Source organism: Leptonotus elevatus, chromosome 9 (genome assembly GCF_054856555.1).
Source record: "Leptonotus elevatus isolate MCC_2025b chromosome 9, RoL_Lele_1.0, whole genome shotgun sequence".
Taxonomy (NCBI): domain Eukaryota; kingdom Metazoa; phylum Chordata; class Actinopteri; order Syngnathiformes; family Syngnathidae; genus Leptonotus; species Leptonotus elevatus.
This window is the reverse complement of record NC_141247.1, coordinates 1,524,154-1,551,495: the sequence shown is the minus strand read 5'-3', so window position 1 is coordinate 1,551,495 and position 27,342 is coordinate 1,524,154. Positions and strand designations below refer to the sequence as shown.

At 38.8% G+C, this 27,342-nt stretch overlaps 2 protein-coding genes across 6 annotated transcripts in view; one reads left to right on the top strand and one right to left on the bottom strand.

Annotated features, from left to right (window-relative positions):
* Nucleotides 1-25,765, top strand: hvcn1 (hydrogen voltage-gated channel 1). 3 transcript variants are annotated; one of them, XM_086085053.1, is made up of 7 exons: nt 1-77; nt 147-222; nt 6,351-6,541; nt 10,118-10,222; nt 17,658-17,889; nt 20,377-20,489; nt 22,766-25,765. In XM_086085053.1, the coding sequence occupies exons 3-7, from the start codon at nt 6,368-6,370 to the stop codon at nt 22,820-22,822; spliced, it is 681 nt and encodes a 226-aa protein (XP_085941179.1). In that variant the 5' UTR covers nt 1-77; nt 147-222; nt 6,351-6,367; the 3' UTR covers nt 22,823-25,765. The 3 variants fall into 3 exon arrangements, with proteins under 3 accessions (XP_085941179.1, XP_085941178.1, XP_085941177.1); XM_086085052.1 differs by having other exon boundaries at nt 32-222; XM_086085051.1 differs by lacking the exons at nt 1-77; nt 147-222 and having other exon boundaries at nt 6,320-6,541.
* LOC147167833 (tectonic-1-like) overlaps nt 1-27,342 on the bottom strand; it is a 96,097-nt gene that overhangs the window by 8,129 nt on the left and 60,626 nt on the right. Inside the window, exons 13-14 of one of the 3 annotated variants that reach the window (XM_086085049.1) lie at nt 25,412-25,543; nt 22,420-23,213 (exon numbers count right to left, since the gene is read on the bottom strand). The exons of 1 other annotated variant lie outside the window; for it this stretch is intronic. In XM_086085049.1, coding sequence (XP_085941175.1) covers nt 23,067-23,213; nt 25,412-25,543 — 279 coding nt within the window. In that variant the 3' untranslated portion in view covers nt 22,420-23,066. Of the gene's footprint in view, nt 1-22,419; nt 23,214-25,411; nt 27,198-27,342 lie in introns of those variants that run through there. One more of the 3 variants, XR_015095979.1, reaches the window with a different exon arrangement.

The following is a 27,342-nucleotide window of genomic DNA, read 5'->3' as shown; positions in this document are numbered from 1 at the left end:
CTCTATCGTCCAGGGCGCAAACCTAGCCAGAACCACCTCTCTCAGAGCTCAGTGTCTGTCGAAATGAAGGAGTGGAAGTAAGCGGATATGGAATAGTTTGACTTTGTCAGTGAAGGCTGAATTTCTGACCGGCTGATTTCCGTTAGAAATTTACAGGAGTTGTGTTTTCTTCGGAGAGCGAGGAGCAACTTCGTGAATGCATTGGCGGTGAGGAGAGAGAGGGTGAGCAAAATTTTAAAAACTATAACGTGCTGTTAAGTGCGTAAACTAGATCATTAATCGAATGAATGTATAGCTTATACTGGAGGGGGAAAGCTTGAGTCCCCTGAACATAAAAACAACTAAATAAATAAACGGCGAATGTATCTGAATTCCTCTGAGCGGGGCTACTCCCGCGACTGAAAAACTACAGATGTGACAAAACGCTCAGATATCTGCTGCATGAGCTCATTTGGATTTCGACGGAATTCAAGATGTACACGCATTGTATTTATCCGACTGACACACACTTTTGTTTTCTCAACTAATTTTTGTGCGTAAAGTTGTAACTTATAGTAGGACCAGAAACTCAAAGTGTTGTTCTCGTAAACATTTTCTTTATATATTTTGTCTTACTACTTGCTTATATTTTGATGTGTGGTTGGCTTCATGGGCTTATATACAGTACTTCCAGCTTCAGCTTCCTTCTGTATTGCTTTCTCAATAACATGTTGCAAGATTTAAAAAAGAAAAAAGAAAAAAAAGAGAGAAGTAAACTCAGATTCTCTTACATGATGAAACGATGCAGCTGACAACATCACCCACTGACATCTCGTCTAAATCTAGACCGAAATTCACCCGTCAATAATCGGTCTATTTTAGCCCAGAGCTACAAGAAAATATATAAAAAGTAAACGTTAAATATTAAATAAAAAAGTAACTGAGTTGTATAAATTATGGCAAAATGTTGGATTACTATGTCTTAAACAGTCAATGTACATTGTAGTTTAGATTTAGGCTTGATTTAGACATCTAAATCAAGACATCAAATCACGTCTCTAAACCATATGTACAGTATATTGACCCAAGAAAATAACTGCACAACTGGGCCATCAGAGTAAAATAAAATGGCAGTTTGCATAAATGGGGTAAAGTAGAGGAGGGGCTAACTTTTGGAGAACTTTTCAATTTCCCTTGGTAAAATTCAGTTTGCGCGTTTTTCCTCCAACAACAACATTTTCCGGGATAATTAAATTCCCCAGGGGGCATCCGAGTACTATCTCAGCAGCAGGGTCTTGCTGAGCCAGGCTGGAACTTTGAGGGGCCAGGCTGCACTGACTAAAGCTGATTGGTTGGTCAAATTTGGTGGTGTGTTCTTTTTACATTGCCTGGGTTTATCAAACTCATACGTCATCAAACTCATTTGAATTAATTACCAAGAACTCTAAGACGCTGTGGAAACACAATTATCAATTCCCTGCGGAACTTTTACAACCAATAACTCCCTTTACCCAGAACTCAAAGATCCTGGGCTTGTTGGTGGAAAAGCAGCATGGACATGTACTGTCAGCGGATCCCTTCCTTTGTAACTACACTGGTACCTCGGAGTTTAAACATAATTCGTTCCTGTGAATTGTTCAAAGTCCGAATTGTTCAACCTCCCCAAATTTTTTTCCTATATAATAATGTAATGAATGAAATGTAAATGCAATTAATCCGTTCCCAAGCTCCAAAAACAGAAAATTCCTATTTGAATTACTGTTTATGTTTTTTACATTTGCACCCTGTACAGTATTTAAACAATAAACAAATATTTTACCTTTTTGTTGTGGTGTGATAGCATCAGTGGATAAAAAAAAATGCTATGTTAATGCTTGCTTTAGTTCAGTGCTGATAACCAATATTTGGAGCCGATATTCTTTTGCAGTAAAATAAAAAATCCAAAACATGTTTGTTAAAAAAAAATTCAACATGTTTTATGTTTTTCTTTTAATTTAAATATGCAGCATAGACAGCTTTACCTTTAAAATTCTAACAAAAAAGTAAATACTTTTCTATAGTTTTCCAAAATTTTAATATACCGGTAACTGAAATGTTAAACTTTCACTTATTTTCGTTTTAATTTTAACAAAAGCAAAAAGCAGCATCTCTTATGAAGTTAAGTGAAATTTAAATAAGTACATACATAGAACGTTCCATGAAATGATGAGCTATTATCTGAACTCATGATGAACTAATAATTTGCAACTATTGGACAATTATGAACTCATAACTTGCAAATATTAACTAATAATTAACTAATGATTAAGAAATATCCATTACTAATCATTAAAACGCATAAACAAAATATGAAGTCATTATGAGCAAATGTTAATTCATATTAAAGTGCAGTAATTTGCAACAGTTGAAGAATTATGAACTAATAATTTCCACATTTTAACTAATGATTAACTCATGATTCAGAAATACCATTACTAATAATTGAAATGCATAAGTAAAAGATGAAGTCAAGATGGGCAATTATGAATTCATGTTGAAAAATGTGTATCTGTGGTATTGACTGTAATACAAACCTTTTTGCAGATCCTTTCCAATGTTCAATATTGGTGATTCCGCCAATATTTGTAGACTGTTATCATTTACAACTTATATTTTAATGTGAACAAATTCTCTGCAAATGCCTTACTACCTTTTGTTATCATAAACAAACTATATTTTCACATCAACAATTCATTTACTCATCTTTTTTCAACCCCTATTCTAAAGTGGCAACACATCATGTTTAAATGCTTACCATGTTATCTGCTACTATTTATATATCATGAACAAGTATCTTTTCATGTCAACAACACATGTACTTTTCACTTGATTAAGTGACCACACACGTACAAAATATTTCAAGTAACGTTTTATTTGTAAATTTCCTCTAAATGTGAACAAGTCTTTAACTTCAGTATGTTTTACATTGCCAATCTAAAATCAAAACAGATTTTTCAGACAAATGATTTTGATGATAACAAATGTGTACTACCTTTTCAGTAACAGTATCAACAACTTGAAAGGGTTTGGAACAGGCAGCCCTTTTAAAGAACTAGTACAATGTAGATGTATGGACTGGTTTCTTAGGTTAATCTCTAGGAATAATTAATTTGTCTGAAAAATGTGTTTGGATTTTAGATTGGCAATGTAAAACATACTGAATTTAAAGACTTGTTCACATTTAGAGGACATTTACAAATAAAATGTTACTTGAAACATTTTGTACGTGTGTGGTCACTTTATCAGGTGAAAAATATTAGTACATGTGTTGTTGACATGAAAAGATACTTGTTCATGATATACAAATAATAGCAGATAACATGGTAAGCATTTGAACATGATAATGTGTTGCCACTTTAGAATAGGGGTTGAAAAAAGATGAGTAAATGAATTGTTGATATGAAAATATAGTTTGTTCATGATAACAAAAGGCAGTAAGGCATTTGCAGTCAAATATTGGCGGAATCACCAATATTGAACGTTGGAATGGATCTGCAAAAAGTATTACAGTCAATACCACAGATACACATTTTTCAACATGAATTCATAATTGCCCATCATGACCTCATCTTTAACTTATGCATTTTAATTATTATTAATGGTATTTCTGAATCATGAGTTAATCATTAGTTAATATTTGCAAGTTATGAGTTCATAATTGTCCAATAGTTTCAAATTATTAGTTCATCATGAGTTCAGATAATAGCTCATCATCACTTCATCTTTTCTTAGTGCATTTACAAGTTATTAGCTAACAATTTGTAAATTATTTATTCCTAATCTTTTCATATTTACAATTTATTAGTTCAACATGAGTTCTCATGACTTCATCTTTAACTAATGTATTACAAATGGTTAACTAACAAACGGTATTATAAAGTGTTACCAAAAATGTTCGCAAACTTAAAAAAATCGTAGTCAATAGACATCATTGTTTTAAAAATCTACATTTCCTTTACAAAGCAATGTGTCAGTGGAAATGCTCTCATACAGTCAGTCCAACGGAGTGCTTTTCAAAGTTGCACAACAACGTTTACAGATTTTGGAACTTGGTGCACACAAAAGGCGCACCTTATTTTTAGGCACGCCGTTGACGTAGTTTAGTAGCATTGTGTGACACTTGCAGGAGGAGATACTGTTGTAGTTTTGTTCAAGGCACGCTTTCAAGCGTGAAATCAGTCGACCAATCAGGAGCACGATTTCTCACAGTTGACCAATCAGGAGCACACTCGAATACAGTATGTGTATTCAGGCAAGACAGAGACGTCATGAACACAACACAAGGAGGGAGTGGAGAAACGCAGGTGGGCAGCACTGTGTAGTGAATGGGTCTGCACACAACGCAGCGTAAAAAAATGTGGAGTAGACAAGCACAGCTCCTCGTCGTCATAAAGTCTTGCGTATTGTTTGATTCAGTATGTGCCGAACCGTGACCCCCGTATTCAATTCAATAAAGATACACATATTGTTGCACCCCTAATATATATATGTGACAACAGGGTCTTTGTGCCCCAAAAAATCTAAATTGAGATATTGATATATTCAAATTCTGCACTGAATTCCCTTTAAAATGATATATAATACATGGACGCACCTCAAACATTGACAAAGTTACAGCAATTTTAATCTTGGAAGGTTGAAATACCTAGCTTTGAGAAAAAGGGGTTTAAGTTTTGGTACTTGCATCTTTCAAATGTCCATAGCAACCCTTAACTTAGGGAAAATATATTGACCAAGAATTTTCAGGAACAGTTAAAAGTTCACTGCAAAATCTATTTCATTAGCATGTAAGGACATAATCCGAGATTTTAATCCTTTAAGTGTTTTGGAAGTTTGACCTCTCAACAAATGACATCAGCCACAACTTTGAAAATCACATTAAACCAGAGCTGGGAAATCTCGGTCTTCAAGTTCTGCAGGTTTTGGAGGTTTCTCACTTCCAACACAAGCTGATTCCAATCAACAGGATCGTTATCAGGCTTATGCAGACCTTGCTGATGAGCTGATCATATATCAGCTGTGTTGGAGAAGGGCAACATGCAAAACCTGCAGGACTCCGGCAGTCGATGCCCACCTCTGCATTAAGCTCATTCATCTTTTGCGCCATCAGCCAAAGTTTGGTTATTTTATTGTTGCTCCTTGTGGTATTTTCTTGTTCGAATGAGGTCATAATACTGCAGTGGATGGATGTTATGTCTCAAATGCTTTTAGTCACGTGCATAAATAACATTAAAATGACGGTTCAACAGAGTTTATATATATATATATATATATATATATATATATACACACAGTGCTGCTCAAAAGTTGTGAATCTCTTGAGCAATTTGGATTTTCCAATTGTTTTAACCTGATTTTGCTGTTCAATCTGAACCATTACATTGAAATAACAGGTGTCGATTTAGCATTTCAACGCATTGTTCTATTATTTTTTAAATATTTTTTTATCAATTGTGTAGTCAAAACTAAATTAAGAATAGTTTTTGGTCAATTCAAGTAGGTGCAAAAGTAAGTGAACTCTGAGCTGCATTGCTTAAAACAAGCAGTCAAGTAGGATCAGGTAGGACAAATTGGTAGCTAAATTAACCACTGAAATGGGCCAATGAAATGAGAGGTTTAGCAAAGAAATTGTGCATCACTGACTGAAACAGAGACATAACCACATCACTTTAGTCTTACCCAGGTGATACCCATACAGGTCAATCATGCTGAGAGGAAGAGAAATCTCAGGGGACCTCAGGAAGTGGGTAGTGACAGCACATTTGTCTGAGGAAAGCTATAAAGTCATCTAAAAAAAATTAGCTTCACAATTCCACTGTGAAGCAGATCATCTGCAACTAGAGAACACTGAAAATTACTACAATCCAGCCTAAACTTTTGAGCAGCACTGTATGTATATATATAGATTTAATTAGGATAGTTTAGGTTAAGGTTAACATTAAGGGATGTATTTATATCCATCCATTGGTAAAATAAGCATGACATTAGTGTTACTGAAACCTATTTAAAAGATCCAAAAACACTTAATATGAATTGTCATAACTATTTGTTCTGATACCGGTATCGGGAGAGGCCCCGACACTGCATTAAAACAATGGTATCGGTATTGGCAAGTAGTAACAAGTAACATGCTGATACCATTATTTTCGACGCATATATAGGACTTTGGATGTAGCATCTTGTGTCTATTAGACGGCTAGTCTAAACTTAGACGGCTAAAAAGCCAGCGGTAGATTGCCATTAGACGTCTATCAGACGTCCTTTAGGCCGGAAAATGCTTGGTGGGCCCTGTGGTAAAAAAATGCATTTTACGTGTACTTTCTTCTCTTTAGCCTTCCGAGAGATTGTCATGGCTCAGTACTTGAGACATTTCACTGCAGTGGGAGATGAGCAGCCTGGCCAGTGGGAGGATGAAGAACTGCATGCAGACAGTGATGAACTGAGTTCTGCCACTGGGCAGTACCCTGAAACCTTAACCTTCAGAGATTCCCTGAAAAAACTCTACAGCTCTGCACGTTTCCAGGTATGTTTTAAATTAGCATGTTGCTTAACTCATTCACTCTCAGCTATTTTCACTGAAGCAACCCCCTTCGCTCCCAGCTGGTTTACTGGATTTTGACTGCTTTTGCAAGGCCCACAGAATATTGTGTTCTATTTCTATAAAAACATGGAAACTACCAAAAGAAAGATTAGAGTCACTTCTTTCATCAGAAAAAAAGTATATTTCGATCTATTTCCATTTTGCAGTAATTAGCATGAGAATATAGCTAAGTTTCATCATTATTCACAAATCTGTTTAGAGCTTTGGATAAGTTAGCTTTTTCAACATGGCCCTAGTTGATCTCTTTTGCTCTGCTGCCACCTGCTAGCTGTTTTTGTAATAACTACCATTTCTTCAGCCGTTCTCTGCAATTGAGAGGCTGCATCAAATCTTTCTGTATGCTCTGGCATAAAAAAAATAAAAAAACGTATATATAAGTTTTTGGGAGCAAATGAGTTAATGAAATTAAAAGTAAGTTATCAATAAGGCTAAATTACACTACATGACTCAAGTAGAATCTCAGATTCAGGAGGTGTGGTTTTCGTCCCGGCTGCGGAACAGTGGACCAGCTCTACACCCTCGGCAGCGTCCTCGAGGGTGCATAGGAGTTCGCCCCCCCAGTCTACATGTGTTTTGTGGACTTGGAGAAGGCATTCGACCGTGTCCCTCTGAAAGTTCCGTAGGGGGTGCTTCAGGAGTACAGGGTACTGGAGCCTCTGATACAAGCTATTCAGTCAATGTATCACCGATGTCAGAGTTTGGTCCGCATTGCTGGCAATAAGTCAGATTCGTTTCCAGAGAGGGTTGGACTCAACCAAGGTTGCCCTATATTACCGATTCTGTTCATAACCTTAATGCACAGAAATTCTAGGCGCGGACAAGGCGTCGAGGGGGTCCGGTTTGGTGACCTCAACATTGCATTTTTTTGCAGATGATGTGGTGCCGTTGGCTTTTTTAGGCCGCAATCTCTAACTCTCACTGTGACGGTTCACAGCAAAGTGCAGCTGGGATGAATCTCAGCACCTCCAAATCCAAAACTATGGTCCTCAGTCGGAAAAAGGTGGAGTGCCCTCTCTGAGTCGGGGATGAGATTCTGCCCCAAGTGGAGGAGAGGATTTCAAGTATCTTGGGGTCTTGTTCACGAGTGAGGACAGGATGGAGCGGGAGATCGACTGGCGGATCTGTACAGCGTCTGCTGTGATGTGGACTCTGTATCGGTCCGTTGTGAAGAAGGAGTTGAGTTGAAAGGGGAAGCTCTTGATTTACCGGCCAATCTACGTTCCTACCCTCATCTATGGTCTAGAGCTGAGGGTCGTGACCGAAAGAACAAGATCCCGGATACAAGTGGCCAAAATGAATTTCCTCCGCTGGGTGTCCAGGCTCTCCCGTAGAGATAGGGTGAGAAGCTCCGTCATTTGGGAGGGGCTCCGAGTAGAGCCGCTACTCCTTTGCCAGTTGAGGTGGCTCGGGCATCTGATGAGGATGCCTCCTGGACGCCTCCCTGGTGAGATGTTCTGGGCATATCCTAACGGGAGAAGGCCCTGGGGACAACCCATGACACACTGGTGTGACTATGTCTTCCGTCTGGCCTCGGAGCGCCTTGGGCTCCCTTCGGAGGAGCTGGATGAAGTGGCTGGGGAGAGGGAAAACTGGGCTTCTTTGCTGAACCTGCTGCCCTCGCGACCCAACCTCGGATAAGCGGTAGTTAATGGATGGATGGATGGATGACTCAAGTAGCAATTCAGTGCATCAAGGCAACATGAAGGAAGAAACAAATCATCCATACTCTCCATTGCTCTGGACTTTTGACCCTAAATACTTCAACTCCTCCACCTTCTTGGTCTCTTCTCTCTGTAAACTCACTCTTCCACTTGGGTCCCTCCCATTCACACACAGATACTCCATCTTGCTACGGCTAACCTTCATTCCCCTCCTTTCCAGGGCAAACCTCCACGCCTCTAGTTTCTCCTCCACCTGTTCCCTGCTCTCACTACAGATCACAATGTCATCTGCAAACACCATAGTCCATGGAGATTCCTGTCTAACCTCGTCTGTCATCCTGTCCATTACCATAGGGAACAAAATGGGGCTCAGAGATGATCCCTGATGTAGTCCCACTTGCACTTTGAACTACTCCGTCACACCTACAGCACACCTCACCACTGCCTTACAGTGGTCATACATGTCTTGCACAACTTGAACATACTTCTCTGCCACTCCAGACTTCCTCATACAAAACAACAGTTCCTCTCTGGGCACCCTGTCATAAGCTTTCTCCAGATCTCCAAAGACACAATGCAGCTCCTTCTGACCTTCTCTGTACTTCTCTATCAACATCCTCAAAGCAAATACTGCATCTGAGGTACTCTTTTTTTTGGCATGAAACCATACTGCTGCTCACAAATTTTCACCTCTGCCCTCAGTCTAGCTTCAACTACTCTTTCACAACTCTGCACATCTCCCTTGTTCTTAAAAATGGGCACTAGCACACTTCTACTCCATTCCTCAGGCATCTTCTCACTATCTAAGATCCTGTTGAACAACCCAGTCAGAAATTCTACTGCTACCTCTCCGGGACACTCCCATACCTCCACAGGTATATCATCAGGACCAAGTGCCTTTCCACTCTTCATCCTCTTCAATGCCATTCTCACTTCATCCTTACTAAGCTACTTCCTGGTCCACGACAGTCACCTCTTCTACTCTTCGTTCTCTCTCATTTTCCTCATTCATCAACTCTTCAAAGTACTCCTTCCATCTTCCCATCACACTATTGTGACTTCACTTCCATCCCTATCCTTTATTACCCTAACCTGCTGCACATCCTTTCCATCTCTATCTCTTTGCCTTGCCAACCTGTATAGATCATTCTCTCCCTCCTTACTGTTGAACCTAGTATACAAGTCATCGTAAGCCCCTTGTTTGGCCTTTGCCACTTCTACTTTCACCTTACGCTGCATTTCCCTGCACAGAAAAACTGAAAATAAATACCATATGCATATGGCAGTCAAACCATGTTTTTGTTTCAGGCAGTCTCTTGTGTCGGATACATCGCTCCTTGAGTGATCCTAATTTAAATAGACCAGTGGTGGTAGTAATACATTTATTTATATTGCATCTTTAAAGCAATACTGCAAAGTGTTTTACAAACAAATAAAAATACATATACATAACAGCAATCAAACTGACATGAGGAAATTAAGGAATTAAACATCAAAATAGGAAAAATTAGAATAATAAAAGAAGACATACATGCAAATACACAAATACAATAAAATAATTTAAACAAAAGCAAGCTTAAAATAAAAATGAGTCTTTAAAAGTGGTTTAAAAGTTGCTCAGGACTCCGCATTTCTAATAAAGTTTCACACGTTAAATAATTACACTGTATTCAACAATCGATTTACACTACTCTTACGAAGAAAACAAATCCCTCTTCTCTTTATGTGCTGTACAGCGCATGTAAAAGTATAAACACCCCTATTAAAAATTTCATTATAATTCATAAACGAGAGTTAAAAAAAAATCAACATGACTGATTCTTCGACTTATCAACAGGTGCTGGTGGTGTGTCTAGTTGTCCTAGATGCAATTTTTGTTCTGGCAGAGCTACTGATAGATTTATCCATTATCAAGTTGGAACATGGCCATGTTGCACCTGAGGTGAGACTTTTCATGTTTGATCCAAACATAATGCAAAAAATATTTATTTGATCCTTTGCTGATTTTCTTTGTTCATGACCAAATTGTGCCCAGTCAATTGCATAGCTGTCTTAAAGTCACCTAAGATCTGAAACACCAGTTCAACCACGGGGCTAATACGAGACAAGCAGAGGCAGAAAATCCAGGTCCAGAAACTAAAAACCTTGCCACAGTTTGGCTTTAGCCGCAGATGCTTCTAATCAACCAGCAGTGTGGAGACAAGATGAACAAATTGTCATCTCATTTTGTAATGGCAGATTTGTTTTACATTATTTATAAAAGATACACAGTAAATTCTGTAAAATAAATTTGACTCTATTTAGAGTGGGACCAAATAAACTCAGTTTTAGAGTAATATTTACACTTGGAAGAGAGTAAAATAAAGAATTGAAAATAATAAGTCATTCAAGGGTTGAGGAACAAACTCATGACCTTCAGCTTGGGAGAGGGCCACACTATCACCTGAGCTATGCCCCTCCTGTTGTTAAGTTTATATCTCAAGGACAAGGACAGAGACCCAGGACACGCTAGGTAGACTTTGTCGGGCCTCGGAATGCCTTGAGATCCCCCCAGCTAGATGAAGTTGCTGGGGAGAAGGAGTCTGGGCTTCCTGATAAAGCTGCTGCTGCTATGACCCAACAACAGATAAGTGGAAGAAATTAGATGGATGGATGAAACAGGTTAGTTAAATTAAGAAAATGCATACTGATTTAGTCCCAGTTATTGTTTAATGATGAGGGTTTTTGTCTAGTTTTAAAAATGTGTGTTAACGAAATATATATTTTTTTAGTTTTTGTTGACCAAACTAACACTACTGCACATGACGTCACATCCGCAGACAGAGGGCAGGAAATTTGAACCCAAATCCAGTCTGAAAACTATTGGCTAGGGCAAGGCTCGGCACACTCGGTCCTCGAGGGCCGGAGTCCTGCAGGTTTTGGCTGTTTCCCTTCTCCATAACAGCTGATATATGATCAGCTCATCAGCAAGCCATGCATAAGCTTGGTAACGATCCTGTTGATTGAAATCAGCTGTGTTGCAGCAAGGAAACCTCCAAAACCTGCAGGACGCCGGCCCTTGAGGACCGAGTTTGCCCACCACTGGACTAGAGGCTTGCAGTAGTACCCAATGTGAACATATTAGGTGTTAATCTGCTATTAGAAGATGTTTGAGTCGTAAATGGTCAAATAAAAAGGCTATTGTAAAGATTTTTTGGGGGCAAATTCCTCCCTAGGGCAGCTTTAAAAAAAGAAGAGGCCAAATACTTTCTCCCATCACCAATGTCATATATACTGTTATGTACCTATGAATATATTGTATATGGTATAAAGTACATAAAAAAAGGAATATTTTGAAAAAGTTCATTATTTTTTGTCGATCATTTCGGAAAGTGAAACTTACACAGAATCATTACTCGGCTTAAAATAACTCAAGCGCATGTTTTTTGTTGTTGTCATTTTAATGATTATGCTTACAGATAATTAAAAACCCAAATTCAGCGTCTCAGGAAATTTGAATATTGTGAAAAGATTAAATGTTGGAAACTCATGGTGTCACATCCTAATCAGCTTGTAGGGGATTGTCCACTACCACTTGTTCGCTACACTGCTGACTGTTGTTTAATTTTGACATCCTGTAAAAAAAAGAGGCATTTAAAAAAAACAATGGAATTCTCTCTTGATTGGATTGATGGTTGACATTTAATTATTGATTCACAAAACCACAACTCTCAGAGTAACAACATAAACACTGAAAATACAAGATCACACCCGTTGAAAATTGTTTGCTTCCCCAATCAGTAAAACCTGTCACCCAGTGGAGCCCCAATTAAGTACAACCTGGCCATGGCTAAGGTGTAAACAAACACATTGCCCCCTAGTGTTTGGAGGTAAAAACAAAACAAACATGCTCCTAAAACACAACTAATAAACTCAAAACACCTGCAAAGGTTTCCTGAGCCTACAATCTCTCAGTCTGGGTCAATAGGCTATAGTACACAATCATGGGGAAGACTGCTGATTTGACAGGTGTCCAGAGCACAACTATCTGCACTCTCAAAAGGAAGGAAAGGTCTTTGCTAAAGATGTTTGCTGGTTGTTCACAGAGTGCTGTATCCAAGCATATTAACAGAAAATGGAGTAGGAAAGGTGCCACGGCAGCAGGGATAACCACAGCCTTGAGAGGGTTGTCAAGCAAAATCAATTCAAGGATTTGGGGGATCTTCATACGGAGTGGGCTGAGGCTGAAGTCAGTGCATTGAGAGCCACCATACACAGATGAATACTAGAATTGGGCTACAAATGTCACATTTCTTATGTAAAGCCACTCCTGAACCAGACAACATCAGAAACATCATTACCTGGGCTCAGGAGAAAAATAACTGGACAGTAGCTCAATGGTCCAAAGTCCTCTTTTCAGATTTAAGTAAATGTTGTATTTCATTTGGAAATCAACGCCCCAGAGTCTAGAGAATAAATGGAGAGGCACAGAATCCACGTTCCTTGAGTTACATAACATTTTACAGTCAAGTCGGTGATAAGAGACTGGGCCAGTCCGTGTATAATAAAATCTGGGTATAATTGACATTGAAGCCAATAACGAAATAACGACCTGGAACGTAAAAAAATTGCCCTTTTCCAAATGTAATAGGCCCATAACGTAATAACTGAACAATAACGTAAAAAAAAAGAAGAAGTTATGAACCTATAACGTAATAACATTATTGGCTGATTAAAGTATTACGTTATTAGCCAAAAGTTATCAGGTTATAGGTTTCAGGATTTTTATTACGTTATTGGTCAGTTAATACGTTATGGTCCTATTACATATTGAAAAAAAGTAAAGGGTAAATTTATTACGTTATTGGCCGTTATTACACTATGGGCTGTATCAGATTTTTTTTTTTACAACCCCCCAAAAATTATTTAGAAAATGCTGATAAACATTCAAGGCAGCAAAATTAAAACTGACAAAATAACTTCAAATTATTTTTTATTTATTATTAATTCAAAATATTGGGATGCATACATGTTAATTTATGTACATACTGTATATATTTATGTTTATACTGTAAGTGCTTTCACATTGCATGCCATATTTTTGAAGTACTGTATTTGACTGCATTTGATGTCATCCGTTTTAAATATTGGCAATACAGTGGCACTCCAATGACTCAATGTAATGTTGCTTGAGTGTGCGCGCATGTCTCTGCTCTTCTCCATTTCGCTCCCAATTAGTCAAATGCGAAATCAAATACGACAAATTAGAAACAAAATAATTCACACTCCACTTATTTTTAAGGGAAGTGTCAAAAATGCGTCACAACCTGTGTCTGTTGCTCTGTCAGTCGTCTAAGATTTTTCTATGCATAACCGTGATTTCCTACTGTGTGCCTGTTCATCGAACGCACCTTAAGTCCACTGCTTCTTCTTCTGCTTCTCCACGAAAAACATTTCCTCTTGTTACAAAACGTTTCTAAAACTGAAAATTGAAAACAACAAATGTGTTCTTCATGTGTTTATTGAAAACATGCGTAGGCAATGCCAGTGCTGTCACGTGGCTTCCACTCTGCTTGCGCGCGCCCGTGGAGCCTTAATTCGCGCGTCATACTTCTCAACGAGGAGTGGACGGCCAGCGAGTGCTACACTCAATAAGCCTTAATAAGCTTAATTAGCGCTTCATGCTTCTCAACGACGAGTGCACGTCCAGCGAGCACTTCAGTGCGTGAAGCCATTTTCCTGCGCCCTCTCGCACACACGCTAAAAGAGATGATACCGAGCCGTTTTTGACGCCAAAACTTGTTGTTGGAATTATGACAGGAAAAGGTAGAGAGCTGGTTGACATGATGCAGAGGAAGAAGGTGGACATATTGTGTGTTCAGGAGATCAGGTGGAAAGGGAGCAAAGCTAGAAGTTTAGGAGCAGGGTTCAAGTTATTTTATCATGGTGTAGATAGGAAGAGAAATTGAGTAGGAGTTATAGTGAAGGAGGAGTTTGTTGGGAACGTCCTGGAGGTAAAAAGAGTGTCAAATAGAGTGATGAGCCTGATGCCAGGAATCGAAGGTGTGATGATCAATGTTGTTAGTGAGTATGCGCCACAGGTAGTAGGATGTGAGCTGGAGGAGAAGGAAAACATTTGGTTGGACCTTGATGAAATGATGCAGAGCATCCCTAGAAGTGAGAGAGGTGTCATTGGTGCAGATTTCAATGGACATCTTGGTGCAGGAAACAGAGGTGATGAGGAGGTGATGGGCAGATTTGGTATCCAGGAGAGGAACACAGAAGGACAGATGGTGGTTGACTTTGCAAAAATAATGGAAATGGCTGTCGTGAATACTTTCTTCCAGAAGGGGCAGGAACATAGGGTGACCTACAAGAGTGGAGGTAGGAGTACACAGGTAGACCACATCTTATGTAGACGGTGTAATCTGAAGGAGAGCATAGGATTGTAGTGTGTAGGATCACTGGTGGTGAGGAAGACAAAGATGGCAAAGGCAGAGCAGAGGATGAAATGGTGGAAGCTGAAAAAGGAAGAATGTTATATGAGTTGAGACAGGCTTTGGATAGTCAGGAGGTGCTTCCAGATGACTGGACAACCACAGTAAATGTGATCAGGGAGACAGGTAGGACAGTCCTTGGTGTGTCATCTGGAAGGAAAGGCGATAAGGAGACTTGGTGGTGGAATGAGGAGGTGCAGAAGTGGATCCAGAGAAAGAGGTAAGCTAAGAAGAAGTGGGACCCTGAGAGGACTGAAGAAAGTAGACAGGAGTACAAGGAGAGTGGAGGTAGGAGTACACAGGTAGACTACATCTTGTGTAGACGATGTAATCTGAAGGAGATCAGTGACTGCAAAGTAGTGGTAGGTGAGAGTGTAGTCAGACAGCATAGGATGGTGGTGTGAAGGATGACTCTGGTGGTGAGGAAGACAAAGACGGCAACGGCAGAGCAGAGGACGAAATGGTGGAAGCTGAAAAAGGAAGAGTGTTGTATGACTTTCAGGAAGGGGTTGAGACAGGCTCTGGATGGTCAGGAGGTGCTTCCAAATGACTGGACAACTACAGCAAATGTGATCAGGGAGACAGGTAGTACAGTCCTTGGTGTGTGTTAGAGTAGACAATATTTGTATTCTACTCTTTGCGTGTTCAATTAACTGAATGGTGAGATTCTGGTGAAGAAGTCCCTTTGCAAAGGTATCATTATCAGAAGCTTCTGATCACACAAATTAAGTCACCCAAGCAGTGTTCTGTTCAAAAGTGTGTCTCCTCCTCCAGCACACAGTACATTTATTGAAAATCAGTGAATACAAGAAAATCCCTCTCTCCTCCCATCAGCAAGTTCCCATAGGTATAAATCAGATTAGAAAAAAACAATAATACATCAGCCTGTCCTTGGACTCACTTCGACCGACTGAGACCGGTACTAGGCTATACTCCCTTTTAGATAATAGTGGAAAAGAAACTTGTTGCCCTTCTTTTCTCAGGCGAGAGAGACAGATAAGAATACAATAGACAATACTATTCATTGAGCTATACTGAGTTAACTAAATCCAAAACGGCTAAAATATAAATTGAAACTGAAAAACAATGTTAATAATTCAACATGTGTCATCTGGAAAGAAATGAGATAAAAATACTTGGTGGTGGAATGAAGAGGTGCAGAAGTGGACCAGGAAGTAGCAAAGATTAGAAAGGATGAAGTGTTGAAGTGTGGAAAGGCACTTGGTCCTGATGATATACCTGTGGAGGTATAAAAGTGTCTAGGAGAGGTAGCAGTAGAATGTATGACTGTGTTGTTCAACAGGATCTTAGATAGTGAGAAGATGCCTGAGGAATGGAGGAGAAGTGTGCTGGTGCCCATTTTTGAAGAGTGAGGTTACAGGGAGAAGAGACCAAGAAAGTGGAGGAGTTTAAGTATTTAGGGTTAACAGTCCAGAGCAATGGAGAGTGTGGAAAATAAGTGATGAAGCGTGTGCAGGCAGGCTGCAATGGGTGGAGAAAAGTGTCAGGTGTGATGTGATAGAAGAGTTTCAGCTAAAATGAAAGGAAATGTTTATAAAACTGTGGTGAGACCAGCGATGTTGTTTGGTCTGGAGACAGTGCCACTGAGGAAAAGACAGGAGGCAGAGCTGGAGGTGGCAGAGATGAAGATGCTGAGGTTCTCTTTGGGAGTGACCAGGATGGATAGAATCAGGAATGAGTACATCAGAGGGACCGCACATGTTAGAGGCTTTGAAAATAAAGCCAGAGAGACCAGACTGAGATGGTTTGGACATGTCAAAAGGAGAGATAATGAGTATATTGGCAGAATGATGCTGAGTTTCCAAATGCCAGGCAGAAGGTCGAGAGGAAGCCCAAAGAGGAGGTTTATAAATGTAGTTAAAGAGGACAAGAAGGTAGTTGGTGTGAGAGCAAAGGATGCAGAGGACAGGGTTAGATGGAGGCAACTGATTCGCTGAAGGGAAAAGCCGAAAGGAAAAGAAGAAGAAGAAGCATGTTGTTGTGGTTTTTCTCGCTGTTTACCAAGAAAAAGTATGCTGATGTGGGTGGCAGAAATATGACATTTTAAATACACATCAGGACTGATACAAAACAAAAAAATCCATATGTAAAGGTTTATTGTGCCATTAAAAAAATAATAATTCAAATTCCAATGTGCAAGTACCTCAAAGTGGCCCGGGCTGCGAGGGCCCTTAATAGCTGCCGCAGTTCTTGTAATTTTCAGAGACACTGAATTTTAGGTATGTACAATTAATTTATATAAACTAAGCTTCACTTTCTGAAATGACTGACAAAAAGTTTTACATTTTGCACTATATTGTAGTTTTTTGTTTGTTTTTTGATGTGCCTGATGTACAAATCTACCTTAAAATGTTTCTTCCCTGTGGCAGAAAACTGAGGTTCTATCCACTGGTTGTGGATTTGTCTTTTATTATGAGAATGACCCAAAACACATAGCTAAGGTAACCAAGAAGAAGAATCACACGCAAAAGAGTGGCCTTGCCAATCACCAGACCTTAATCCAATAGGACTGAAGATGGAGCTGAACCTTTTGAGTTGTCATGCAACAGCCTTAAAACATTAAGGAAATAGAGAAGCTCTGGAAAGAAGAATAAACCTACCACCTTACTGACTCTCCACATAATTTACAAGTCATCTTATGGCATTGGGTTTAAATGTTTTCCAAAGTCACACAAATTAATTTGTAACTTTTCTATCAAGTGTTTTCCACCTTAAGTTTTTATTTGATAATTTGACTATATAGCATACAAATCAAAACCTTAAATTTATTTTTAAATGTACCAAATTAGCAGGAGATCAAATAATTATTGTTCCTCGCTGTACATCAACTCTACTACTATCCATTAAAAAAACGATTGTAACCAGTGACTTATTTGGCAGGTGTTTCACTACCTAAGCCTGGCACTTCTCACATTCTTCATGGTGGAGATCGCTGGCAAACTGTTTGCATATCGCCTTGAGTTCTTCCAACATAAGTTTGAGGTGTTTGATGCTTTGGTGGTGATGTTGTCTTTTGTGCTGGATGTAGTATTCATCTTCCATAATGATGTATTTGATGGAATGGGCCTACTTATCCTGCTGCGTCTCTGGAGGGTGGCTAGAATCATAAATGGTGAGTAAAACTGTAGTTCACAAATACTGAATTCTAGATGATATGAAGAGACTGTGGAACGTGAGTATCCTGCCATGCACGGCAACACAATAAACTAAACCTGTCCTTGAAAGGTGCTGTATACAATCTTCTTCTGTTTAGTTTTTCTTTTTATTGCAATTGCAATCTGGAAAATCATTAGCGCCAGTTGTAGTACAACATCTTTATTAGGGGACGAAGAACAACTTCTGCTATTTAATTAAATCTACATCAAATTCTACTTAGACTTGCTCTTAACAGATACAAACGTATGTTGTAGGATTGTGAGACCGCTCTTGATTACTGTCACTACAAAATAGGAGGGTCGGTCAATAAGTATCCACAATTTTGTCATAACTGTTTATTGAATTAAGATAAGACTTTTTTTCCCTTTCATTTTTCTACATCACTACTCTTTTTAATGCATTTTCAAAGTAATTAATCCCTGGGGTGTGTCCGAATCCATTTGCTCACAGCATCAATGACCATCAATGATCACTGTGGTCTTTGAGTGGTCCAAACAGATGAAAGTCAGATGGGGCTAAGTCTAGACCAGTGGTTCTCAAATGGGGGTACGTGAGATTTTAAAATATATTATAAAAGTACCGGTATATGTAAATATTTCAGAAAATACAAGTTCTTAAAATTAATTCCATAAGCTATTCGATTTCAGTGTCCTAAAAACCCAGTATCTCCCCCATACCGTAACGGTTCGACCCAAATTGTCATATGCCACCTAGAATCCCCTGTCAATCACTTGAAAACTTTCAAAGATTCAGTTAATAATTTCATTTTGGGAACAGAGCTTTACTATGATCCCAAAAGATGACACTTTATGTTGATAATAATTTCTATGTGCACAAATCTTTATAATAAAATTATTTATAAAATTATTTATTTTAGTTATCTTTTTATTTCCAATTAGTTCAAGAGACCACATCAAATACAAAGAGTTCCAAAGTAAAATCAGACAATGATGGCACAGCACTCAGTTTTACGTCTTCTCCCCCCCTTTAATCACAAATGCTTTATGCTGGTTAGGGGGTACTTGGCTGAAAAAAAAATCACAGGGGGTACATCACTGAAAAAAGTTTGAAAACCACTGGTCTAGACTGTATGGAGGGTGTCTGAGTAGCTCCGAGCCAAATTAAACAATTTTTGTCAAGGTTGTTTGCTGTACGGGGTTGTGCATTGTCCTGGTGGAAAATCGCACCTCTTGCCGGAAGCCCTCTTCTTTTGTTCATAATGTTTTCTTTCACCTTATTAGCAGCTCACAGTAATTTTCAGAGTTGACTGTGGTAACCTTGACTCTTGAAATCTTAGTCCTTGCAGATCCTTTTGGATCCAACAAGCACTCACTTAGCTGAACCCCAAGGTTTCATGCACACGTCAGTGCACAGTACCAATGGAGACTACAAACCTCTCCACTATGTCTTCAACTTTCACACTTCTATCTGCTAAGATGATTTCTGGTCTTAAAGTGCCTTTCTGGTTTCAGGAGTTGAAATGCCTACTGGTCTACCACTGCGTTCTTCATCATTGACCTAACTTCTGCCATATTTGAATGCTTTAGCCCATTAATAGCAAGATGCCCCCCTGAATACCTTCATACTAACTATCCATCTATCCATTTTCTTAACCGCTTAGTCCTCACAAGGGTCGTGTGGGGCGCTGGAGCCTATCCCAGCTGGCTTCGGGCAGTAGGTGGGGTACACCCTTAACTGGTTGCCAGCCAAACCAGGGCACACAGAGACGAACAACCATCCACACTCAGAATCACACCTAGGGACAATTTAGAGTGTTCAATTAACCTGACATGCATGTCTTTGGAATGTGGGAGGCAACTGGAGTACCCGGAGAAAACCTACGCAAGCACGGGGAGAACATGCAAACTCCACCCAGGAAGGCCAAAGCCTGGACTCGATCTCACATCCTCTGGACTGGGAGGTGGACGTGCTAACCAGTCAGCCACTGTGCCGCCCTCATACTAACTATGTCAAGCAAAAAAAAGAAAAAGAAAGTTGTCGGACAATTAAGTACAATACGGATTCACATGTAAGTATAGGACCTACCTATATTTCTGGAGTTTGAAAACGTAATTTTAGTGAATGCGCAAATGAAACTAGTGGAGTTCAGTACTTCTAACAAGGTTAAGAACTACTATTCTAGAGTATATTTCACTTGTCTTGACACCATCTTGGAGAAATCGAATTACTTTCCTCAAACTTGAGCACTCTTCTAGCTTGGTGGCCATCTTAAATTTTTAAAAACTAATAAACTTGATTCACTATGAGAATGCAACCTTGTGCATGGAATAATAACTCCTCAATAATTGAGTGTTTAAAATGTGAAGGTTTTCTAGTGAATTTAAGAATTATGACAACATTCTGGATACTTATTGACTGGCCCTCACACATCTTACAACCTTGTCTATCTTAGTATTTAATGTGATGATTGAATATGTTGCAGGAATTCTAGTGTCGGTAAAAACCCGTGCTGACCAGAAGATGCACAAGCTGAAGGGGAGCTATGATCATCTCGTACAAAGAGTTACAGAACTACAACAGCAAATTGATCAATTAGTAAGTATTCACTGCTTACACAAAATTTCGTGTTGATTCACTGAATTGTTGGCAACAGATGTTAGGTGGTGGAATTGCCGTATCTTTATATCAATGCTGCAACTAACAATTATTTAATAATCAATCCACAATACATTATTTTAAATTGAGAACATAAAATGATAAAGATTCAGTTCCTGGTTTGGTCCATAACATGCCCGAAAATTGTTCTACAAAGTAAAATCTAGGGATGTAACGATATACGTTAAAAATAGATTTAATGTCGATGTAAACTGCTTAAAATATGAATCGATGTAAACATTTTAATAATTAATTAATGGATTTGCAACGCCATGTTATCTGCTAGAAAGACTGGGGGGAACTAGTTCCATCTTGGTGTGTTTCTGTGTGACTCCTTAAGAGGTAACAGTAACACTCATTCTTTTTCATTAATTCCGGCATTTTGGTGTGCTTTAAAGGGATACTCAACACTAAATCAAACAGTTTAAACCAACGGGTGTCTACTAATGCTGTCTACATTTCCTGGTCATTATTTTTGACATTTTAGTGCATGCTTGTTGAAAGCTTGAATTTGGGTCATAAACCATGTGTGTGCGTGTGTTTTTCTGTTTCCCTTTAGTTTGTATTCATACCAATTCAGGCATTGTTTTCTTCTGTTTTAGACTGGTTGAGGGGGACTATATCAATGTAAAAATACATGGTCACATGCTGTATAAAATTAGTATTAAGAACTGACACTGACAACTTCACTCATTAAATGTGCAACAGTACAACTTTGATGGAATTAAATAAATGTAAACTGCTTGCAAACATCTTTGAAATCATTGTTAGGAAAGTTAATTTTCTACGCAAACTAGTTCAAAGTTCAGCTCTTTTAAAAGTAACTAGTTCAGTTCATAGTTCATAATTGACATTTTTCTTAGTTCATTGTTCCAAATCTGAACTAGTCCATAGTTATATTGGTTTGGTTTCCCCACACAATAAAATTCTTATGGAAAAATAATCATGATTTTTAGGGACTGAGCAGCGACCGCTGCAAGGTCCCTAGTGTATCAGTAGAAATTCTTCTTCTTAATATTATTACGTTTTCTCTGAAAAAATCGCATTTTTGGGACCTAAACATGTAGAAAACTCATCAAACTTTGTATTGTACACTCGTCGGACCTGGTGAAAATTTTGAGATTTTTAAAGTTGTCAAAAAAACGAACACACTTGTCGCGCCCCCAAGGGAGCCCTATCATAGCATGTTTGTCCTAGGGCTACAAACATTTGCAGGCACGTGTCGTGTAGCACCCTGAGACGTACAAAAAAGTCAGTGAAAGCCATATCCTAAAATGTAAAGGAAGTGAGATATGAATTTTTGAATGTCCAATTTTGGTAAATTTTTGCACATTCACAGGAGTCATACTTTTGCCCCCTTGTCCTTGACGATTCATCCGATTTACTTGAAACTTGGCATGCATCATCTCAAGACCTGGGACAACAACTGGGGGAAAAAAACTTTTTGAATTTTTGAAATACTATATGACGGGGGCGGTGTATTAAATTTTGCCCTTTATAAAGAGGCAATGCTTAACTCTTTAAATGCCAAATCTTATCCAAAAATACAACTAAAGTGCCAGCCGATTTCTCAAGGCAAGAATATTGTGTGCTATGACTACGTAGGTACCATATGAACGATTCTATACTCATTATATAAAAAAGTATGATCCTACCTTATTTCATTCTTTAGTAATCACCATTTGAAAATAGGTAATTTGAGTGACACCAAGTTATAATGGAAAAAATAAGAAGAAAACAAGCTTTTTGTGAAAATATAAATTTTCTGCACAACAGTGACTTTTGACACAAATATTTTTTGGTTTAGTGACATCTCATCAGTCTTTCCCATCTATAAAACAAGAACAAAAGGAATGAAAATGTGTTTTTGATGACAAAATAATGATTTATTTACATATATGATAAAGTGTGCAAACAACATTCTCACATGATATGCGACGAGGAGCAAGTCGTGAGTTTGCTGTCCGAATTGCCAAACAGGCTGAGGGCACTATATATTAGGCAATTACTGTATATAGTGCAGGACTATGTAGTGAATGAGGTGTTAGGGTGGACATTCGGACACAGCCTGTGTTTATTAGCAATGATGAAATTAATCTGGGGAAAAAGCAAAGATACTTCCAGGCATGACATAATTAAGAACTTTAGAGACATTGATTGATTGATACTTTGACTCAAACATCAAATGAACTTATTTATCTCATTATCTGTCCTAGCAACAAGACAACCAGATGCTTCAGACACTTCTCAAGAGGCATGGCATAGACTTCTGATTGATTATGAATTTAAATGTGTGTTTGTATCGTGCAACTTTCTGTATTTTTTCCTGCGTAATTCTATGCATCGTTGTTTAATTGTTTGATCTGTTCAGTTCATGATTTCAATGATCAAAATGTTTTGATTTGACTACCTTCATTCATGCATTATTGCTTCATCCAATCGATTCTTTGCCCTGTATGTAAATTACAAGTACCATTTTGGTAAGTGGACTTTCACAGTATGTTAGAAGTTGCTAAATCAAACAAATGGAAAGAAGAAATCAATTGGGAGCTTGGCAGTGATGGTCGGCGTAGCTCTGTAACCAGGAAAAGCAGCAGCAGAAATTTCTTTGAAGCTCACTGAATTCCGAATTGAGAGTGCATCATTGCCTTGGATAAAACTAGCCTATGAAAGACACAGAAGAGTTCATTAGGGAATGCATATTTTCTTTTTTTTACTGCCACACGTTATCAAATAAAAACAAAAACGATTTTGAGCATTTTCACTCTAAGCAATATTTTTGTTTAGTGACGCTTAGTGTGAATTAGATTTAATGTGACAAAGGCTTTGATCATTCACGTCATCCTTGAAAACGTTCTATTTCATCAGATTGGTCATGTTTCAGTCTGATTCCATACTACTGGGAGCCCATTGAAAAGCGATACAATGCTCCCATCTGCTGGCCATAGTTAGTGGGTGTTTGTGATTTCACAAGTCTATTGAGTAGGCAGCGCTGCGCAACAACTTCCACTGCCCATTAAAGAAAAAAATATGTAGTAAACGTCAATTAACGTTTTTGGCGGCATTCATTTGGATTTTAGTATACGTATACGAGTTAAGTATAAAACTTCAATGCAGGGTTCTTTATAATGGTTCAAGAACATGTGCAAGACTCTGGTATTTAATAATAATAATAATGCATTAGATTTATATAGCGCTTTTTCGGACACTCAAAGACGCTTCACAGTGGATGCATTATTCGTGCGCTCACACATTCACACTGGTAGCGGTAAACTACTTTAGTAGCCACTGCTGCCCTGGGGCAGGCTGGCAGAAGCGTGGCTGCCAGTGTGCGCCTATGGCCCCAGTGTGAGTAGCACTGGAGGCATTGTGTGTGAAGTGTCTTGCCCAAGGACACAACGACACGACTTGGGGAGAGCAGGGATCAAACAGCCAACCTTCCGGTTACTAGACAGGGTCGGCTCTACACCCTGAGCCACGGCCATTTTAAAAATACAAACCATCATCACAATCTCAAAAATGTTTGCAATCCTATTGACACCATGGACGAGGTTGTTGATTGACAAAGTTAGTTCCTTCAATTAACTTGAGTTCTGTGTGTCAAGTACTACCAACCACTTCATGGAAGTGGATACAGAGCTGCCAACCTATATGTCTGAATTTCCCAATTTTTTTAAAGGGACAGCAACGTGAAAAATCAACTTTTTGGAGCTTTTAGCCATGTTAAAATGCAAATTCCTCACCAAAAACATCACCAAAGTGGTGTTTTCCTCTATTCACCCCCCTATATGAGAAATTCTAGGTCATTCTGCTCTCCAAGCACCAGCTCCTCCCAACCTGAGAAAACGAGCTGTTGGAACTTTTTGACGTCATGAAGTGCGGCTCTACCCTTGTACCACCTCTGCCGACTAAACGCACGCCCACTTTCTCTGAGACCTCCATGACAAAATTAGCCTTTATCAGTAAACATTCTGTCTAAATGAATTCAAAGCAATCCATTATCCTTCACATTTGTAATGCCAAAGTGCAATGACAATTGGCCGTCTTAAAATCCCAGAAAGGGTTCTGGCTGACACTTGTGTTGACTACAAGTAAAACTTTTTGCGCTGTTGAACATTATTGAACGAATGGTGTAGTGGTTAATGCACACACCCTGTAAGCCGCAAGTCTCCGGTTTGCGATCCACTCAAGATCGTCTTTTTCTTCCCTTCTTTTTTTTCTTTCTTTCCTCTTCTCCCCTCCTCCACTATGATTTCTTGCGGCAAAGAGCCGTTTTGTTTTAAATGTTTATTGAAGAATTGAACATCTATCCAATTTCCACATGTAAAGAAGACACGGTTGTACTACAACGGCTGGCCAGTCTTGCGTGGCCATACAGTGCTCCTTGGCAGCAGCCGGCTCGGATGAGAGTGGCGCAGCAACCACACGGGGAGAGGTGGGGTTTTCCTGAACCGGGCGTTTTACTTCCGCATTAGAAAGATAGCCAGCAAAATACCTAACATGTCATAAAAAAATTACATCCCCATGGTGTCAAAGGTAAGATTTAATCATTATATGCTTTTAGTTAACTGTGGAAGGGCTTAAAATTCCATGATGTAATCCCTTTAACCTTTTGTCAAGAACATTATCGTGGGACCCTGTTGGAGTGACGCATTACGTCACTGTAGCTAGCGGCTTTTTAAAATATCCGTAATATTTGTGTTATGGCCGGAATGTGTTGATTTCCGTAACAAAATACGAACAATCCGTGACAGTTGGCAGCTCTGTGGATATAGGTTAGATTTCAATACAAATGTACTTGTATTCCCTGCTGTTTATATTTTGTCAGCGGTTTTGGAGCCCTCTTTAAGTGTATGACCTACCAAACTGGTGGTATTGGTTTGGATCACTTCCTCGACACTCACAATCTGAGTTTGGGGATTCCACAAGAATCCGTATTTGGTCCATTCAATCTGTAAATGAAGTGACAGTGGGATTCTGCAAATCTGTGAATCCTGCAAATGAAAACGTATTGAGAAGGTAATGCGTAAACACACGCACACGCACACAAAGTGGAGCCTAGCTTTACATATTTAAAATCATTCATATTTTTCAAATTTATGGAAATAAAATTAATTAGTTCCAGCCATAGCTGCTAATGGAAAAATTGTAACTGAGCATAATTGATGACCTTACGGGACTGTAAACCCTGTCTATCTGTATGAATAAATTACTTTGTGGAAATCAATGTCTCTTCTGTGTATGAGTCGCATATAACTTGGCAGTTTGTTAAGCTCTATTGAATTTACTACTTGAATTATAATTTCACACTTTTTTTTGCCATTTACAGTGCCTTGAGAAAGTGTTAGCCCCCTTGATTTTCTTTTTTCTTTTTTACCTTTTGCCACATTTTAGGCCTCATGAGATTTTTGGGGGTGAAGAATCAGCACCAAGTGTTTGTTTGCTTGTTTGTTTATTTATTGAACATATAAACTGGAAACAGAAATATTGTAATTCAAAGTAAAAAAGTTTAAGAGAAACGTTTTAAATACATGGTCATCATTAGGCACATGTTCAAATGAGGTTGGAAGTCATACTTTTTTTTTTCTAGTCCTACCCCTTATTAAACTGGCAATAGCCAGATTGATATTGTGATTCACTCAAGGGAGTTCTCCACAATATCAATCAGGGACAGCTCCATTGTGATTTGCTCCTGAAACGCGGGACATTCTGGACAATACTTCGAGCTGAGGTGCATGAACTTGTGCACGCCTACCAAACTTTTGTTTTGACCAATCACAGCAATGGATGTGAATGTCGTCATATGGGGGAAAAAAAAGCACAAACATCTTTACCAGATAAAAATGCATGAAACGCCACGCTGTTCTTCTTCAAAAAGGAAACTGTGAGTAATTCTGCAAGAATACAATTAATTGCAAGGAAACTGTGAGTAATTCTGCAAGAACACAATTAATAGCAGCGTCCATGCATTCGTCCACCCGTGTCGCAATGTTAGGTTTGTTTGTTTCCCATGGCTTCAGCACTTTCGTCACAGCTGCATATCCCGCCCCGAAACACAATGTTGCTTTGTGATTGGTCTGAAAATCAGCGGGCTCGGTACAAAGATGGATTCTCCAGAGTTTGTGAATTCACAAATACAGCGAGAATTCATCTTGCAGAGCCAGGTTAACAACATACAACAGGTTAGGAAAAACAACATAAAAACTTGCACATACAAATAACTGCACTTAGACATATGCATATATATGCCAACCTATACACATATATAAATCAACAGACAAACTCACACATACATACATTTTTCATTGCACTGTAATGTATAATCTGACTTGAACTGACTTATACCTGATTTAAAGCTATACAAGACTTCTAACTCATTTTCCAGTATTGTATTATTAGGCATTGTGTACAAAGAGTAAAAGTGCAAATATCTCTGACATCTTATTCCCTGAATTTACAACAGCGATTAAGTATCAAAATAAGAACATACTGTGGTGAACGCCATTATCCTGGTTACGTGATCGTGATGACGTATCTTGTGCGTAAACGAAAGCCGCCTTAGTTCATTTCAATGGGAGTTTGCTGACGTAATGGGCTAGAAAAGGCCGTCTTCTTTCTTGATGTTGATATTTGAGAAAATTGTGTTGTCTGTTTGCAAATTAAAAAAAGAAAAAAAAATCCAATTACGGCGCCAATTCTGATCAGAGTAAAATCCACAGCACGTCATTTCGTCAAACGTCATTTCACGAAGTTTCATGTCATTCCGTGTGGCGGTGGGGCGGTCTCTCCTAAT